Below are 19114 nucleotides of genomic sequence, written 5' to 3' on the forward strand. Positions count from 1 at the left end.
TAGCTGGAGAAGGAAAGAGAGAAAGAGAGAATACGCTAAGGGCTCCATATATTCCCACAGACGGGTTCTGTTTCAGGAGAAAGACAGCCTCATTCAGAATCACATTCATAATAACCCTAACCCTAACATGTCTAAAGATCCAGCCAAACAAACTGTAGACTGAGAGGATTCATGGTGTACTGCTAGAAAGACTAACAAAGTCAGTCAACAATATTACATTATGTGAATTCTTTATGCACCTGTCTGTCCGGTACATCCATGCATCATTTTCCTTGTAAGCAGGTTTGCAGTTTGAAGCCCCCGCAGACTGAAACTCCTTTATCGAGACATAATAACAGAATGGAAAGGCATTTAATGGCTATTAATGAAAAATTGCAGCCATACATAGTGTAAAAAATGGGGTTTGATGTAATGAATATCATAATGATTATAAAATGTAAGGAGCATACAAGACTCAAGGAAGATCAGGGACACTTGAGGTGTGTGTGTGTGTGTGTGTGTGTTTTGGGTGGGGAGGTGGGCGGTGATGGAGGGATGACAATCTGCTGCAGACTGATGGGGTTATGGAAGTCACCTCTCTCTATCTGACCATTACTGATCACACACACACACACACACACACACACACACACACACACACACACAATAATGGATTGCGATTGACCCTGCTGGTCAATACAGGTCAAGGCTGGGAACCTGGACTGTCCATCTGGCCCCGCGGGACTCTGGGAGACTGGACAACTGGACAGTTGGGGGAGTCGAGACGAGGACCGAGAGACGAGGTGGTGGAAAAAAAGTGGACAAAATGTTTTTAAAGCTTATTTTTTTGGGTATTTTGGCCTTTTCTTTTTACAGGAGAGCTGAAGACTTGAAAGGGGAGAGAGAGGGGGAATGACATGCAGCAAAGGGCCGCAGGTCGGAGTCAAACCTGGGCCCGCTGCGTCGAGGAGTAAACCTCAATATATGGGCGCCCGCTCTATCAACTGAGCCATTCGGGCGTCCAAAAGTGGACTATTTTGAAAACGAACTTTTCAGAAAAAAAGGAAAACATAGATTTTTGCTTCATCTCTTAATTCTGATTGTTTTGTTTGCAAACTGGAAGACTAAAAGTGAAAAAGACCCCCACCTCAACGCTTAACGCTTAACCCGGTGGTGTATGCTACAGTTATGTCATATGACATTTCATACGATGGCCTGAATGATTATGGGGGGGAATATATGAACAAGCACCATGTCCCATTTCCTTAAATAAAAAATGTTATTTTCTCCATACTCCATCTCGCTCCTGTACGTGCAGACGTTAAAGGCACTTACTCCAAGTTGCTCTGGATAAAGGTGTCCCCCTAATAAACTACATTAAATTGCATTACACAAATTCCATTTAGATGCTAAATAGATTATCCAATCAGATGGTTCCAGGGATGAGGTCAGTTGCTGCCTGAAACAGCTCAGGGAAACAGGATAGCAATCCAGATAATTCAATCAAAAATGGATTTCCACGGACGACGATCTTGGAGGTTGAAAAACATAACAGACGTCACGGATCAACATAATCAATATAATCTGCGAGTCTGGGCAGCGAGACGCTCCGCTTCTGAGACGCTCCCGGTGTGTTACGGCGCGTGGCGGAGGACGGAACAGAACCGGAACGCAGCACAGATGCGCCCAGTGGAGAATCATTAGCAAATGTTAGCATGCTAACACTGAGGTAAACATTATAACAGGTCTGCTAGTGTCTTGGTATCGTGTAAGCAGAATTCTGTTACAGGTTTTGAGAGGCAACCAGTGCAACCATGTGTTTTGTCTGAATACTATAACCAAATATCCAAATAGAAATATATAATAATATAGAAAACTGCAGAATAATAAGACTGTGAGTTGATGGGATCCTTATAGTCCAATTAAACAGGACAGTTTGTCTTTAATCTCATTTTTAAAAGGAGTCAACAGTCTGTCTCTGGACGTCCAGATGGACAGTGGTCAGTCAGACTTAGCCAGCTGGCCGCTATCCTCACAGACCATGACCCCGGTCAGGCCATTAAGGTTAACGAACACTCGTTAAACCAATGAATGAGAGAATAGCATTAAAATAGGCATGGGGGAGGTAGGGGGTGACGAAAAGAATGAATAAAAAAGAAAAATTACAAGAGGGGAAGAAGTGTAGAAGTTCTGAGATGAAATGATTAAGATAAGTGACTCAGAGACCAAAGACAGAGGTTGAAAAATAATAACCCCTATTTTCCACCGGGCGCTTCTGCGCTGTGTTCCAGAGGCACAGCGGCCTCCACGAGCAATTGCAGACATTCAAGTCAATTTTTTATCCACTAAAGATATGCACCAGGTCTATTTTCACGCGAGTTGTGGGGCATTCAGACAGCCGGGCGGGAAGTGAAACGCCGAGAGCATCCAGTCAGTTTACCAAAAGACACCGTCCCAATATCGTATACGTCTCTTCTACAACACCACGGACAACAAGAGAGATTCATCATGGAGATGGAAAAACATAATAGACATCACAGATCCTTTTCATAAGGACAGTGCCAGAAAAGAGAAGGCATGGAGTGTAATTACAGAAGTGCTTGAAGTGGAAGGTAGACACTAAACACGTGATTGTTCTGTAAAGCACTTGTAGAGACAATATAATCTGCGAGTCTGGCAGGCAAGACGCTGCGCTTCTGAGACGCTCCCGGTGTGGTATGGCACGTGACGGAGGACGGAACATAACTGCTGCGCAGCATGAATGCAGCACAGAAGAAAATGCGCGTTAGGGAGGTGTGAACTGAGACTTCAAGATTTAGGAAATTAAAACATTGAAAAAAAAAATATACTGTATATCTTCCACCTGAAACCTAAAAAGCAACATGTTTCAGACTGAAACATGTTGCTGACCTGTAATCCCAAAACATCCCATAAATTCATCTTTCCTCTGCAGTCATTACTTTCAATTAGGTTTAGACACTTAGGCATCACGATCCTCATGTCTTTCTTTGTAAATATTAGAGCAAACAATGGCACCATTAACTTGTCCCATTAATGCATTTTGCCAACTATAACTGAGCTTCTTCCCACCGAGTCCTAATGCTTTCTCGCCTCGCAGATTTCCTCGGATTGTGGTGGCATCTGGATTGTGGTTGCAGCCACTGCCGTGGTCCGTCGTTTCGCCCTGCACTGCTACTGCTGTTAGTACTAGTCATAGTTCTATATCTTGAGTGTTTCTATAATTGCCACTGTTCATCATACCAACTGATTTAATTATTATGAATCATATTTCTACAGATCTGTATCAGTGTCTCTGTGTCCCAACCGGCAGCGTCAGATGGCCACCAACCAAGAGCCTGGTTCTGTCCAAGGTTTTTTCCTGTTTAAAATAAGTTTTTCCTTGCCACTGTCGCACCAAATGCTTGCTCTTGGTGGGGACTTGTTGGTTCATTGTTATTTACAATGGTCTAGACCTACTCTATCTGTAACATGTCCTGAGATAACTTCTGTTAGGATTTGACACTGTAAATAAAACTTAATTGAATGATAACAAAAGGGTGATTGTGGTCAGGATGTTGCAGGAACAGATGGGAGGAAGATTATGGGAGGACAATAACAAAAGTAATTATTATGTCACTGAAAACCCCCAAAAGGCATACATATTGCTCTGAAATAGAACACGATTGGACTAATTTGAGGATTTAATGGAGTTTGACTCTGTGGTGACGCACATTAACTTGTATTTCTAGATTGAATTTAGCTTCAAACAACACGTTGTGAAGCCATGTTTTTGCTTTTAAATTGATTTTGAATCTTTTTACACACATATCACCCATGGTATCTGATCTTAAGAGCTCGTATTTTTTGGGGGCAGTTTAACAAAAGTGTGTGTAATGAATGTCCCACTGGTGGGTCAGTGGGGTTGAAAAGGTATCTGAGTATTCCTTCCAACTCCACTTTCTAACAATGTGTTGGGAAACAACTTGTCTCCCAGAGAGCAGGACAGCCGCAGGAAAGGTAACAATTAAAAAGGAATGAGACGGGGATTTCAACTGTTACAACATCGACAAATCTCAGTGATTAGACCAAGATGGGAGAGACAGTAACTGTCTTCATACGAGGTAAACTTGAGTCCATCCATATCAATATTTCACAAAAACACACCCTCAAAATCCAGTATGCAAAAGAATTTACAAAAATAGATTTCTCTGAGAATGATGCAGCTGTTTGCTGGTGACAGCACTGTTTGTATATTTGTGTACAGTGTATCTGAGTCAAACTAATACTTATAAAGGCAAATGAAATTGGAACAAGAAAGCACTGTGTTAGTTCAGGATGAGCACTGAAGTTATTTTAGCTGATTGGCAATATTACTGGCTCATTAATCTGCTTCTTGACTTCTAGCTGAGTAGTAATTTTACAGGCGTGCAGGCTAGCCATTATAACCCGACTTCTCATTATTACTCTGTTGATGCACTCATGCCAATGCTGCATGCTTAAAGTTATTTGGGTTTTGGACTGTAGGTAGAAAAAAACAAGTAATTTAGAGACATCACTTTGGCCATTTTTTTTACCATTTCATTCCAATAGTAAAAGATTATTCAAATAATGGCAGAAATAACTAAGTATTAATAAATAATACAGATACTGAGTTGCAGCCAAAGTTAAGACAAAGTTTATTAATTGTTTTAACTGTATGTTTGGAGATGATATAACGATCAAGGCACCTCCATATCTCTGACTCGATGCCCTAATCTCTGATTTGTTCAGCAAGAGGTCTTGTTTTGCGCTCAATGGTAGCTGAAAAACACATCCGAGACAATCTAAGCTTTGTATAAAATGAATACGATGAATAATAAGAGAGGAAATGAAATGGTAATTTAGCCTTATTATCAGGCTATAGGTGACAGACTTGAGGGCAAGTGAAAAAGCACGCTTGTATGTTGCTGCTGAATATGTGCAGCTATATGTTGACTGAGGAATATTTGCAGTAGAACATCTGTTATGTAGACCTGAAGGCTGAGACTTAAATGGCAGCTCTGAAACAAGAAGAAGCAGGAAAGGACAGAAAGAATTCTCACCACACGGCCCTCGAGCAAATTGTTTATTTTTTAATGCCCTCTAAATATTAGTGCATGACTTATCCTTGCTGTATAATACCCTCCGATTTCACAGAAGAAATCCCGGTGTGCTCCTCAGGTGACCCCTTCCTAAATAAGAAGTTGAATTTCAATGGGCTTAACCTCGGCCGACCTGCGGAAAACACTTGATGCATCCTTCCAAAGTGGTTTATCTTGACTTAAAATGTTTCCATGAATAAGTAAAATAAAAAGGTTGTCACTTCACTTAACGGGGTGAGGACCACGAGGAAGAGAAAATCTCTTTCATTATTGAGGGGGTTTTCAGTTGGAGATCATGGCGAGGAGCTTAGTTGAGTAATATTTTGGGTGGGCTGCAGGTGAAAGGGTGAACAGGCAGGTCAGCTGTACAGAAATTCAGAACAGAGAGAGAGAAATTGGCAGCCGGCTGCGTTTCTGCTCGGAGTTTGTTTTTATTGAACCCTGAAGCTGTCAGGGGGTTAGCAGAAATTTGATGCTGACGAGATGGAACGGCCTTGTCGTCTTTACATCCAGATATGGCAGAAATCTGTCAGGTGTGAAGAGTGTTGATGCTCATGCCAAATAACAGAGGCAAAAAAAACTAAAAAAACCCACAAACCCTGCGCTCAGTTTGAGCTCCAGAGTTTAACCCTGCATGCAGTGCATGAGAATGGAGAGTGTGTGACTCAGGATGCAGCTGAAGGTCTAAACTCGCATCGCTCACCGGCTATTAAAATGCTGCCTTTAGCTACAGGAAGACTCAAAATCCTACATTTCATGCGGGTCATAGTTGTGTTGTTAGTTTTGCTTCCCAAATCGTTCTAACTTTTCTAACTTTTAGCCTTTCCTGGTTTGATTGATTTTTATTTATAATCACTTTTCATTGCAAAAGCAAAATAAAATACATAAATACATGTTAAGAAAGACTTCCATGCTGATATATTAGTTCCGCTTTTTTTCTAGGTTTTAAGATATCTGCCTCCATATGTGTATATATACCACGAGAGGTACAGTAAGTAAAGTGTTATGATTTTGTGATTTGAGTGACTCTTTAATGTTGCCAGGGCTAACAGCAGATCACAACTGTGTGTGTGTGTGTGTGTGTGTGTGTGTGTGTGTTGCGGTGTACCACTATACCTTGAGCGGTGTAGACCAGCTCGCTGTAGACTGTGGCGGGGATGATGGGGGCGGTCAGGTCCTGCAGGAAACCTCTAAGAGCATCAGTCAGAGAAACCACATCATACTGGTCCAGGTCCACTGAGACCGGATCTAAAAGGACAAATGACAGAGAGGAGGACAAAGGGGAAGTGTTAGCAATTATGTATATGATATATGCATGTTTTTTTCTAATCAGGGGCCTAAGCATTAATGAGCTATCGAGAACAGGCCTACTAAGGGGACAAGCCCAGGGACGCAGATGTTGAGCTGGCCCTTAAACAGAGCCTTTGAAAAATTTATGTTGGTAGTCTCGCATTGCCAGACCTTCCTCCACAGTGCTGCGGAGGAGGGTCTGGCGATTCCACAAAGCATTCTGGGATGGGAGAAAAACGTGCTCTGGTTTATTGGCATTTCTGTAAACCAATCACAATCGTCTTGGGCGGTGCTAAACGCAGATAGAGCCACGGCGCCTCTGCAAAATAGTCTCGGGTAAGGAACTTGTTTTGGTGAAAAATTAGAAAGTTGTTTTAGTCGTGCAACAGAAAACTCAGATTGGACAGATAGTCTAGCTAGCTGTCTGGATTTACCCTGCAGAGATCTGAGGAGCAGTTAACCGTAGTCCTCAGAAAGAAAGAACGGGGTTTAAAATTCCAACAGAAAGAAAGCCGAAGGTAATGGAAATCTGGCCTAAAAAAAGGACATCCGGCTGACTTTCCAGTGGCACCGGAGCAATCCTGGAAGTGGAACGTTGTGGATATAGAATAGAATGTTGGAGACTATCAAGGACAAGACACGTCTGCCGGCAGAGCTGAAGGAATTACCATCACATTGACTTTTAGATATCTCAACAAACAGCCCATCATGACACCTTTAAAGTAACTGGTTTTGTCTTCAGGTTTGTGAAGAACATTCAGACTTACTGTTCTGTAAAAACACACCATTAAGACTCAGACTCTGGAAACACCCAGAGGGGCCTTTTGGGCAACGGTGCCCAAAAGGCCCATCGCCAAATTCAGTACATTGGCTTAAAGATGGCAACACTAGTCAGTCCAACAATTTGCTTTAAAAAGAAAATCTCAATAACTTCTTGACAGATCAAGGTTATTTTAAAATGTAAATTCCATGGTCCCAATGGGTTGCCATTGTGTTTCACTTCATTTAGCCTATTCCTTCTGACATTGTGTTCATGTTTCACTTGTGAATTATTGTAATATATATATATATATATATATATATATATATATATATATATATATATATATATATATATATATAGGCATTAGTTAAGAGATCTGGAACCCTACTAAGAAAATGTCTACTGACTATCGGATCATACGGATGTTATGCTGAAATATATACGTACCATTCTTCTCTTAAAATAGCGCTGCGGATATTTATAATCCCAATTGGATGAATATTAATCATTTTGATTTCGCTTCCCACATACATGATCTCCCATTCAGACAGATTGCCGTAAGCGTTATTGAGCTTCTTTCCTGCTCTTCAGAGGATGAACCCTTGTAGTTTTGTGGGAGTGGAGTACAAGTACATATTGTAGGTTTTTTTTTACAGATTTTTTGGAGTGTACAGAATTATCAGATTTTCTCTGGAAACGGGTAAACAACCATTACAAAGACTTAAATCAACCAAAGTGACTGTACACAATTTACTAGCTCAGAAAGTAAATTTACTGTTGAGTTAACTAATGGGGCTCTAGCTTTGCCCAGAAACTCTATATCAGAATAATAAATGTTGCATTGGGTCAGTGGTAATCTAACTCCTCAGAGTGTGTCAAGTCTCACAGACAGCTGTCTCTGGGAAAAAGTAATACTGTCACTCAGCCATAGATAAAGATGCTGAGTTGTCCAACACAAAGATAATTTACAAATCTATCCACTGGTAGACAAAACAACTGAAAAGAATCCTGCGTGTCCGTGTGAGCATGCTCAAGCAGATTAGCAAAGGACAAACCAAATGGCGTCACACGTTTTTCCTTTCTCCATCTTTCACCTCAACCTTCCTCTCTACTCTACATCCACTTGTCCTTCCCCATATCTGCTCTTAACCTTCCGCCCCCTCCTTGACATTTCTTCTGTTTTGCGTTTTATCTTTCATCATTCTACACCGGCTCCACTTGCTCTTCTTTTGCTTTCTTTTCCTTCCTTCTCTTTCTTTTTCTTCTTCACCTTGTGGAATGGTCTAAACACTGAAATCAAACAGAGCCATATTATTATACAGTTCAAAAAATGATTCAAGGAAACAATACTTGACCGTTACGGAAAGGTGACCTGAATATATTAAAGCTTTAGTGCGTAACATTTGGATATTAATGAACGTCCGGTACATTCAAGCCATTGCCAAATGAGTTGCTACAAAGCTAATTAAGACACACAACTCTCTCTGGATTTCTCAGTGTGACTATGTTCAGAAGATTGTGGCGTCCGGCGACTTTCGCACACAGGAAATCAAGTGAAGATAATTTCCTCTTCTGAAGAGTCCATCATGTTTTTTAATCCTCCGTGTCCTCCTTGGCTACTAGCAACTGCGTGGAGGAGGGGTGGGGACGGGTGCGCGATCACGCACAGTGATTACACACAGTGTATAGTTGTATGTTGTTGTATTATTGCAAGTTATTGTATAACTTCCAATTTTTTTATGCATATTTTTGTATGCATTGCTATTTGTTTTTTTTCTGTAATAATATGATATTGCTTCTGCCTGCTCCTTCTCGAACTCATCCTTTTTTTGGTTCTTTGATGGAATGGGATTGATTTGTATACAATTGTATTTTTTTCTCTTTTAAAGTATGTAGATTGTTCGAGGTAAATAAAAAAATAAAAAATGAACTAAAACTATACCTTTCATCTTCCTCATCCCATCCCCCCTGCCCCATATGCACCTGACCCTCTGGAGTCAAAGCGGCACTAACCCTCATTGATTTGCCCCTCTAACTAATGCCTGAATAAACTTAAGCAATCACCACAGGCCAGTAACCCACCAGGCCATTAATATCAACGGGTGACCTCTTCACATCGCAGTGCTGAGGCCTGTGTTATCGTGCAGTGATTTGTCTGGGGGACTCGATCATCCCAACACCCAGGCGGAGCAAAATTGGTGTTACCATGGGACCCATGAAAAGATATTAATCCACTTTTCTTGTGTGTGTGTATATGTGTGTGTGCCTGCTACGTGCACGCGTGCGTGCGTGTGGGTAGGTGTAGGGGTATTAGAGCAGAAAACAATTTGATTCCTCAAGAGCAGATTGTAATTGGTTTATTTGAGTATGCTGTTTTTGTGATGGTGATGGTGTTATAATATGTTGGCACTCACTGGCTGAGTATGATGTTTGCTGTAAAAGGGGAACTTACATACGACCACTTACATACACCTACTTTTGTATTGTCTTAAGAACACCCATCTTACATGAAATGTCTGTTCAAACTCCTGCAATGTTCTGGTGTACTGATGATGACCAAATGGAGTGGCTAGATTTAATGTATACAAGTTGGGGTTGTTGTTGTCTCTAAAGCATGGCAAAATAGAAAAAGGTTTATTTGTTTAATTTATGTTGCTATTCTGGTATCTGGTCCCTTTCTATTAATAATAGTGTCATGTCAGCCCATTTGGGCTGGGCATACTTTGTTTGTGCATGACACAATAACAAATATATTCATTAATTCATTCATTCATCGGCAATTTATGCGGCGAAAGTGCGGCGTATTTGAAAAAATGTGGCCCTCGCATAAATATGCTGACTTTGGCCGATTATGCATTGAATTATGCGACCGCATAATCACGTTTTTCTGGAGGGACTGTCTTAAAGTCTGTGTAATGTCCAACTGAGCCCATGTGTGAGTAGAGCAGCTCATTGTGAGGTGTTGGAACCATCCAGTAGTGGGTTAAACATTATCTTTTTCAAGCAAAGGGTTTTCAGCCAACATGTGCTCAGAGACAAAGAAGTCAGGGGCCTACATGTATATTCCACAGCCTTGTCACCAAACTCCCACAGGTCACTCCAAGGGAAAAGGATCACAAAATGGCCGAATGACCACGAAGGACTGGCCAAAGTGGTCAAAACTCTAAAAACTACAAGCTTGTAGTTTACACCTCCACAGAGATCTCTGAATCCCCATTCGCTTAACGGCCCCTGAACACAGCATGGGGCCTATAAAACCTTTGGACACACCTTTTTTCATTTGTCTTCCACTGCAACCCCGTTGCTGCAGGGAGCGCGCCAGCGCTTGTGCAAAATACTTCCACTTCTGGACAAAGTGGAGTTATTTCTAGGTGTTCTGAAGAACACTACTGGATCCTGGAAACACACGTCGTGTTTCAACGCTGCAGAGAGAACAAGACATTCTCTAGAAGGAAATCTGACATGGTTTCTTCAAAGTTGACTCTGGCTGTCCCGGGGACCAGCAAGTTTCTCTGTGCCACTGACGAGCACACGGACTTGTTCTGTTTTTCTGTGGAAATCTATGGACAGAAACAACGAACTGCACACCCAAAGTAATAGGCTTCACAGTGTTCTGGGCAGATTAGAACAGGGTGTGTTTTATTAATGAGTAATTTGCTATTGCTGCTATTTTGTGTTACCATTAATGTGATCTGATTAATACAGTGCTATTGCGGCACGTTTTGATTTATTAATCTGAGGGTGACCACCGCGTCCCATTATTTTGCTGTGAATGTATAATTTGATCACGATACTTGATGTGTTGAATAATGTAGCTTAGGTAAACTGTAAATGCTGCATTGCTAGCTCCTTTCACGGTTACTGTTCTGACTGAGATAGTAAAACTCCAGTTAGTCAGTCGAACCAACGGTACTGCGGCGTGACGACACAGTCACGGCGTGGACCTGTGTAGGCAACAGATCAGCTGTTAGCTTACCAGAGAGGCTAAACATGTAAACATCCCCTTGTTAGCATAAAAGAGTTTATTTTCAGAGCGAGAAAATCAAGACTCAAAGTGCCTTTTCTTTTCTCGTTTGTGTGTTTTTCTTTCTCTAAATATGCTTCTTTCCTCTTTCACTAATCTCTCACACACACACATATACCCAAGCTCACGGCTAACCCCCACCTAGCCACACGTGTAGCCGCCACAAAACTGCAGACACGTTAGCTTTAGCAGCTAACCGGCTAGCACCTAGCCTATTGTCTGTAGCACATAGATTAGCCTGAACGAGCTAACGGCTAATCTTGGGCCTAGCCTACCACTACCGCCCTCTGGGGGTTTAATAGTTTTGTGCAGCTCACAGGAGTAGTCATTTTTGTAGTCTTTGGCTAGACTACACCTCGTCACCCCCTCCTCTTTCACACTCACTCTCTCACAAACAGAGAGTGTCTCACCACATGTTGGTTTTGTTTCTGCTTTTTATTGTAGTTTATAAAAGGGTATATTGGTTTTAATTGATCGAAGGATTATTGATTGGCCATTGATGATTTTGAAGTTAATAAATTCTATTATAATGTAAATGGAAGTTGTCTGTGATTATTTGTGTACCTACTGTAATAACAAGCTGGTTGAACAACAGTCTGTGCTCTGACTCACCATTCCTTTTGTTCCTTTAAAGAATACCAGATAGATTAACCAAGTTAAGATCTGTATTTTAAAGGGAACACCACTAATTAGACTATTTCACAGTTCAATATTGGCCCCTGAAGTTTCAGGGTGGTGCCCCGTTTTGATAATATGATAAAGTTATTAATAACCATATTCATAACTTTAATATTGATAAACATCTTTGATAATTTGCCAATAATTGGATCTGTACACCTACGAGTACCCAACACCAGATAATTCACAGTGAGTCAATGGGCGTGTTGATGGCGTTTCTATCATGCGGCTGGCGCCTAACCGGAAGAAATCAAACATCTGATGGTGAAGATGAAGGTGGATTAACATGACTATGCCAAAGAAAATGTCTAACTGGAGAGACGACAAGATTCAGGAACTTTTGTCGGTACGGCCGACAGAAATCGTCAGACAAATACAAGAGACTCAGTTGTTTATGGCCAAAGTACGAACCGGCTACGTGACCGTGGTGTAATCTCTGTCATGTCCTGCCTCCTGCACGCTCTACTCAGGCGCCACCCCTCGCCTAAACCAAACCAGTTCCAGTAGGTGAGAATGTGTCTGACGCAGACAATCTGTTGGGTGCAACATTTAAGAAAAGGAAACTTCAGACCTGATTCTCCTGATATTGTCTTCATGGGAGAAAACAGCTTACTTCTTCTGTTTGTTTGACACATCAAATGTGTGTCCTATGGGTCTCAACTGGCATGCATGAAAAGACATTCTGTAACAGCCAGTGTTTATTCCACTGGATCAGTTAGATATGACAGTATATGAATAGGTATGGGAGACAGTCCATGTTGCAAGGTATAAGAACATGTTGATATGACATTTTGAGACTAAGAAAAAAAGAAAAGAATCAAAGATAGTGTAAAACAAATTCCTCAGTTTGTTTCATTTTGAGTATAATCTTTTCCAGGTTGAACAACCCCAGACTTTAGCGAGAAATCAAACCGGTTCCCTTGTTTGATTTGGTTGTTAGATTTAAACCTTAGTCATTCCGTACAACGGGGCTCTGTGTAACTACCTTGCAGATAGTGTGTGTGTGTGAATCCAGACAATGTGTTGGCTGGTCATGAGTTAGTTATGACTTCAAAGAGTGGAAGGAGGCAGCTTTGACAAAAAACTGCTTGTTTGGGACACATTTTGCTGAGACATAACTGTCTGACTTTCCCACGCCAACAGCAAAATGGCATGATTGTTTCGAAGAGACGCACATGATTTCATTGAAGTCACTGGGTTCATTATTTAGTGCTTTGAACAATTAGACAGACATAATCTGGACACAAATAAATAAGACTTTACAATAATTTACAGTAGGCCTTTCACAGACGAAACTGGCTTAAATTAAATATTACTATTTTTATTCAATGATGGGAAATGCAGAAAGCAGCTATTTGTTTGTATCAGACACCATGGAAATTGATGTCTGATATCAGAAACCACCAGATAAATTGGTTGTCCAGGATCTGTCTGTGCCCTAGTGGGAATAAGTCATGCTTTCTTTTTGCCCCGACTCTCTAGAGTTGTCTGTGTGTGACTGACCCAGTTTACTGTCTGGTTGGTCTTCAGGGCAACAGCCAAACTGGAAGAGCAGAAACATTATTGTAGAATGCAATCAGAAATCTTAATCAGAAAAGGAGTATATGCCAACCCGTTCTCACTCCCAACTCGTCAAATACTGACGCTTGGTCAGTGGCTCTCAGCGTCGGACACCGACGCAAAAGTCAACCTTTAGCGTCTGTATGGAACGCACCGGGCAGAGCAGCAGCAGCTCCGCGGTGCTTTAAGATGATGTAGTATTAAGAGAGACAACTGTAGAGAGTAGTATGAAATACCAAAAATCAGCGTAAGGAGGTTGGTTGGGGGGGGATGGGTCAAACAACACAGGACATTCACCCAGGAGACCGGGGTTCGTGTCCCGTTCTTGTCCCGCGTGTCACTGAAACGTACAATTTGTAACCCCACCCACCATCTTTTCCTAAACCTGCCTCCACTGCTAAAAAAAAACCCTAAGGGAAACACTGCAGTAGACTGGATAAACGATATTACACTTCCAGAATAAAGCCCGACATCCGGCGTGCCCCTCACCTTCTACTCTCTGTGTGTTGCCGTTCTCAAAATCCCTTCGATACAGAAAACAACCTTTTTAAAAGAAACTTGAATCGTGCAACAATACAGGCCTACTTGGTTGTTCCGGGGAATGATTGTAAAGATTTACAAAGAATCTGTTCACAGCATTTACTCTCTAACGGGACGTTTTGGGGACCGATTGGTGGGATTTATATAGTATACACACGGTGATATACTGGTAAGGGCAAATGAGGTTTAGCCATGTATCAGCTCATTTAAATGGGAGCGTGCCTATGTTCCCACAGATTATTTTTCCAAAATTAGGCCCTCTGTTCCCACATTTCCTTTTTCATAAATTTGTATCAGATTTTATCCCCCTTTCTCCCAATTTGGTAGCAAGTTACACCCAACCTAGTATCCATTAGCAATGGACTACAGATGGAATGTAACCCTAACCCTAACATAGGGCCTAATTTTAAGAAGAATCTTAGAAATGTGGGAACATAGGGCTGTGGGAACATAGGGCCTAATTTTCAGTGAAAAGAAAATTCTTAGAAATGTGGGAACATAGGGCTGATCCCATTTAAATAGCTCACGTTACTGTGTTGTGTGAATCACATCATGTCACTTAATATTGTATGTGGCGTTTTCTTTTGCGGGGTGCAAATGTTCCATTGAAGGAAGAAAAAAAGAAATTTCTTCTCCTATCCCTGTATATATCTGTGGTGTAGCCAGACCTTACTCTGCAGGAGATAGGATAGATAATATAGAGTACGGATCACGTTCTCACCACAAATGAGCCGCTCCAGAGTTTGAATGAAAGCGTACCGAGACCACCTCTTCAAGCAGGTCTCGGTACGCTTGTGTGGTCCGCTTTTGAAGCGCACCAGAGTTCGATTGCCACGTTCTCACCTGCCCAAACAAACCGCACCAGCGGGGCAAACCAACTCTAGTTCGATTCAACCGAACTAAAGGCTATCGGTGTGGAAACGCCCTAAGGTGGCTTAAAGCACCTTAACGCTGGTTGCCTTTCACAATGAACCAAAAGCAACCTCAATGCACTTGTCAGTCAGTCACTCATCACTCATTATCGTCTAACTGCTAGTTAGCACTGCACCAACTAGCCTGATGGGCTATCATGGCCGGCTAGCTAGCATGTTTCCAGCTAAATCTTTAAAGATGTTTGAAATTACATTTCTCAGCGTTTAACCTTTCAAAACTGGCACACACCTGTATGTAATCAAATTATATTTACATATTTCCATAATCACAAAAACAAAGAAACAGTTTCGGCTGTAAGGAGGAGTTGAGGAATCTAGAGAACAGTTATGTGTTTGTCTGCTAAGAAGGACAGTAAATTCCTTTGTAAAGAGAGGCAAGTGTTTGCTGATTGGTTAATGCAGATTAGGACCAGACAACTGTTGTAGCCAGATGTAGCCAGCATTACAACCAGAGGTTCCCAGAAATAGTTTCAGATGTTGAGGAAAAAGAAATTTGCTGTTCTTTTTCTGCTGATTATCTTAAAGCTGCACTAATCCATTTTGTAATACTAAGAGTGGACCAAATAACTGTGTGTATTTTAAAGTGTACAGCTTGTGGTTATGAAGTCACAGAGAATCATCACTCAACTCGACAATTACTCTCAGCTCTATGGATCTTTTCTAAGTCTCTTATAAGCTCAATCTTTTGGTTTTACGGCACATGTACTGTTTCATTCAATCTCAGCGCTTTTGTCAACCTTGTTTCCAGCCGTAGCAGAAACAGTTTTAGGCAAAAAATATCACTGTACACTACTTGTACTAAAGGAAGAGGGAATATTGGTCTTATGTTCATCAGGTGGGCACAAACAAGACCCTAACTGAACTAGTCTCGTTAGGGCCCGTAGAGAGAGAGCACAGGCCCTCCCACAACGTGTTGTGCGAGTGATTCAGATTACTTAGGTAAAGTGGTCGCCTCATAACCACAGGGTTGGCGGCACATGTCAAATAGTCCCTGAGCAAGACACTGAACTCCAAGTTGCTTCCCGGATGCTCTATGTATAGCTGTCCACTGCTCCTAATACTCAGGATGGGTTAAAATGCCGATATTGAATTTCACTACATTGTACTGTGTGTATGTGACGATTCATGACACGGCTTGTTGTTTTGTTTAAAGAAGCACTTAAACTGCAATTTAGTATATATGCCGTCAAAAAGCAAACCCATCTTTGTCATAGTTTTACATTTGTTTGGGTAAAAGAGTCAGCGTAATTTATAACAAAAAGATATGCTTTTTTTATATAAACTATTTAAAAGAAATGTGCTTGTTTTCACGTTTCAGTACTTTGACCATGAGAGTGCTACCAGTGGTTCTGATAGCTTTCTCTTTGACTTCTCTACTTTCCAAATACAGTAATACTACATCAACTCATTCAACTGTAAAATTGAACACAGTATTGGTAAAATATATACGCCTAATTGTGTGTGTGTGTGTGTGTGTGTGTGTGTGTGTGTGTGTGTGTGTACATGTAATACCAACAGACAATGGGCAGATTTCACTTAAAACACATCAGTGTCGACCTCGTTAGCCCGGCCGATACAAAAAAACACGTATGTCATAAATCACCCATAATGCAATGTGCAGACAACGTGACTCAGCTAAACACACAACAAAGCCACAAAGGCCGCGAGAAACACGATAGGGATGATTGTGGTCTGAGATTTAACTTTAAAAGTTGAATTAAATAATAATTATGTTCCAAGTTTAAAGGTGGTTTTCCAGGAATAAGGGTCAGTATTTCGGAGCAGGTATTAAGATGTGCTGCAGATGTTTTTATCTGGTATTTTAATTTTGAAGGAAAAGTCTTGACGGCAGGACAAGTCGTTTGTCGGCGTCAACACAGAAACAAAACAAAAACTACTTAAAGGTTAAAGTTGGCTAAAGTTAATGATGATGACTGAAAGAAAGATGTTGACTGCATGCATGAATGAATGAAGCATTTTGTCATGATTTTATAAAGTGCTCATATTATGCTTTTTGGCTTTTTCCTTTTCCTTTATTGTGTTATATATCTTTTTTGTGCACATTATAGGTTTACAAAGTCAAAAAGCCCAAAGTCCACCCCAAAGGGACTTACCATCTCCAACAGAAAACACTGTTCACAGACTGCTCCAAACAGCTCTACTGTAGTCCAGCCTTTACTTCCGTGATGAACGTGGTCACTTTGTAATACATGTTATAATGCTGCTAGTGTGGCATGCCCTCATACTCTGCTTCTGACTGGCTAGTAGTCCTTACCTAGCTACTGCACATGTGTGACTCCCAACAAAGATGTTAAAGCAGTGAGATGTCTCACTCTGTAGCTAAAACAGAGACCTGAACACAGGGTGAAAAGAGGAGCTGCAGCAATGTGCAGTACAACAAAAATATGGTGTTTTTTGAAAATGAAACCATGTAAACCTATTCTGGTACAACCTCTAAATACAATTATGGACCTGAAATGAGCATAATATGAGCACTTTAGGTGTTGAAGACTTAATGAGACATCAAAATAAGAAAAAACTGAAGATTACTGCGACAGATGCAAGAAAATTCAATTCACTTTGCGTGTGTTTCATAACTAGCGTGCAAACTACGAGCGTGCATTGCGGCCTGTCATAACTACCTTATTGAATAGCTTCCTGTCTGCTAGACTGTGGCTCTGCTGGGTTGAGAGGTGTGGTGAGTGATGACAGCCAGAACAGCCTAAGTCAGCAGCTTTAATGACAGCTGATGAAACAGAGTCGTACTCTGGGGCCGCAGCCAACATCATTACACTGCTCACTCGGGGATTGGGAATGAGAAATCCCAAGATCAATTCAGTCCTCTATCTTCCTCTCTCTCTTCCGCCTTATCCAAAAGTCTTAATTATCTGCCTCCCTCTGACCTTTTAGTCTCTTTGCAGCCTTCCTAGAAAACATCCCTTTCCCTGTCACTTTTTTCTTTTTTTCTTTTTTTTAATTGGTTCCTTTAAGTCTTTTAACGGTCACTGTATCGTCTACGGTACATCTTGTGTCTGTGGCGTCGCTGTAACCTCCATTCATAAACGTTTTTATAACTTTAAAGCATTAAATCTTCAAAATATACAGCCATGCGTCACACCAATTGAAAGCTTAGACTCTCAGGATTCCATTAAGCCCACACACAAAGCATAAGATGATTTATAGCAGTTACACAACTGCTACAAAGTTAAAGAAAATAAAACAATACAGCGTAAACAGCGCAGCTGGTGTCTAGTGCATCCATACCTTTTTCCTTGTCCCCAAGAGTCCAAGGAAATGGAATATCCATGCCATTATATCCAAAAACGAGCTGTTCGCCTCACAATCTTGACGTTTCTGGCCAAATCACAACGGAAAATCGCTAAACTGTTTTTCATTTCCGCACTTCTAACGCTGCTCGCTTCTCTCCTGAGGCACCTAGCAACTTGATGTGGGCGTCACTGTATTCTCTGAGTTCTAAGGATTCAATAGACATCTGGTATAAGCCAATCGGTAAAGGTTTGCCTGTGATACACCAATGAAAAGCTGAAGACTCCTCTGACGCGATATGAGCCCACGTGAAAACGATCGACATTTGCTCGGACCGGTTCGATTTAAATGCTATAAGACCCGTCCACATTTTTAGCCAATGAGCAGACAAGACGATAGATACCACATTTGGCCCTGCCATTTTAACCCTGTAATGGCTGGAGCTGAGTCAAAACAAAAACAGGGCCTCCTATAAGCATATCACACCCTGTGCAATTTATAATAACTTATTTCTATATATTTTTGTATAAAGTAATTTCAAGTATGTGCATGATTGATGTGGGTGTGTTTGTGTATTTGAGAAGAGTTTTATTTTGTACTTTATTGGCTTTTTTCTTTGCACTTTTTAAATGGAAATCAGAAAAACGCACAGACATATATGTAGAAGAAAATTCATATAAAATCCATTTTTGAGTCTTTTGGCTTCTGGATTTTTTTCTGTAGTAAGCTGAGACATGTGGCTATGACATCGTGTTGTCTGTATCTCACTAGATGTGTTTACAGCAGTGTATTTTAATAATCTTACAGATGTATGACTTGGATGGAAATAGAAACCCTCCATTCTAGCCTCTGTAACTCTGTGTCAGTAAGGCCTAGAATCACCCTGACCCTTGTAACAAAAACTTGAGTGTTTCCTTTCCAATGATACCAGATACCACATCCCTGAGTGTCAAAGTATATG

General features: G+C 41.1%; 1 protein-coding gene across 1 annotated transcript in view; it reads right to left on the reverse strand.

Annotated features, from left to right (window-relative positions):
- Window positions 1-19114, reverse strand: part of pik3r3b (phosphoinositide-3-kinase, regulatory subunit 3b (gamma)) — a 258480-nt gene that overhangs the window by 127403 nt on the left and 111963 nt on the right. Inside the window, exon 4 of the mRNA XM_078258300.1 lies at window positions 6216-6347. Within this exon, the coding sequence (XP_078114426.1) occupies window positions 6216-6347 (132 nt within the window). The remainder of the gene's footprint in view (window positions 1-6215; window positions 6348-19114) is intronic.

Source organism: Sander vitreus, chromosome 9 (genome assembly GCF_031162955.1).
Source record: "Sander vitreus isolate 19-12246 chromosome 9, sanVit1, whole genome shotgun sequence".
Taxonomy (NCBI): domain Eukaryota; kingdom Metazoa; phylum Chordata; class Actinopteri; order Perciformes; family Percidae; genus Sander; species Sander vitreus.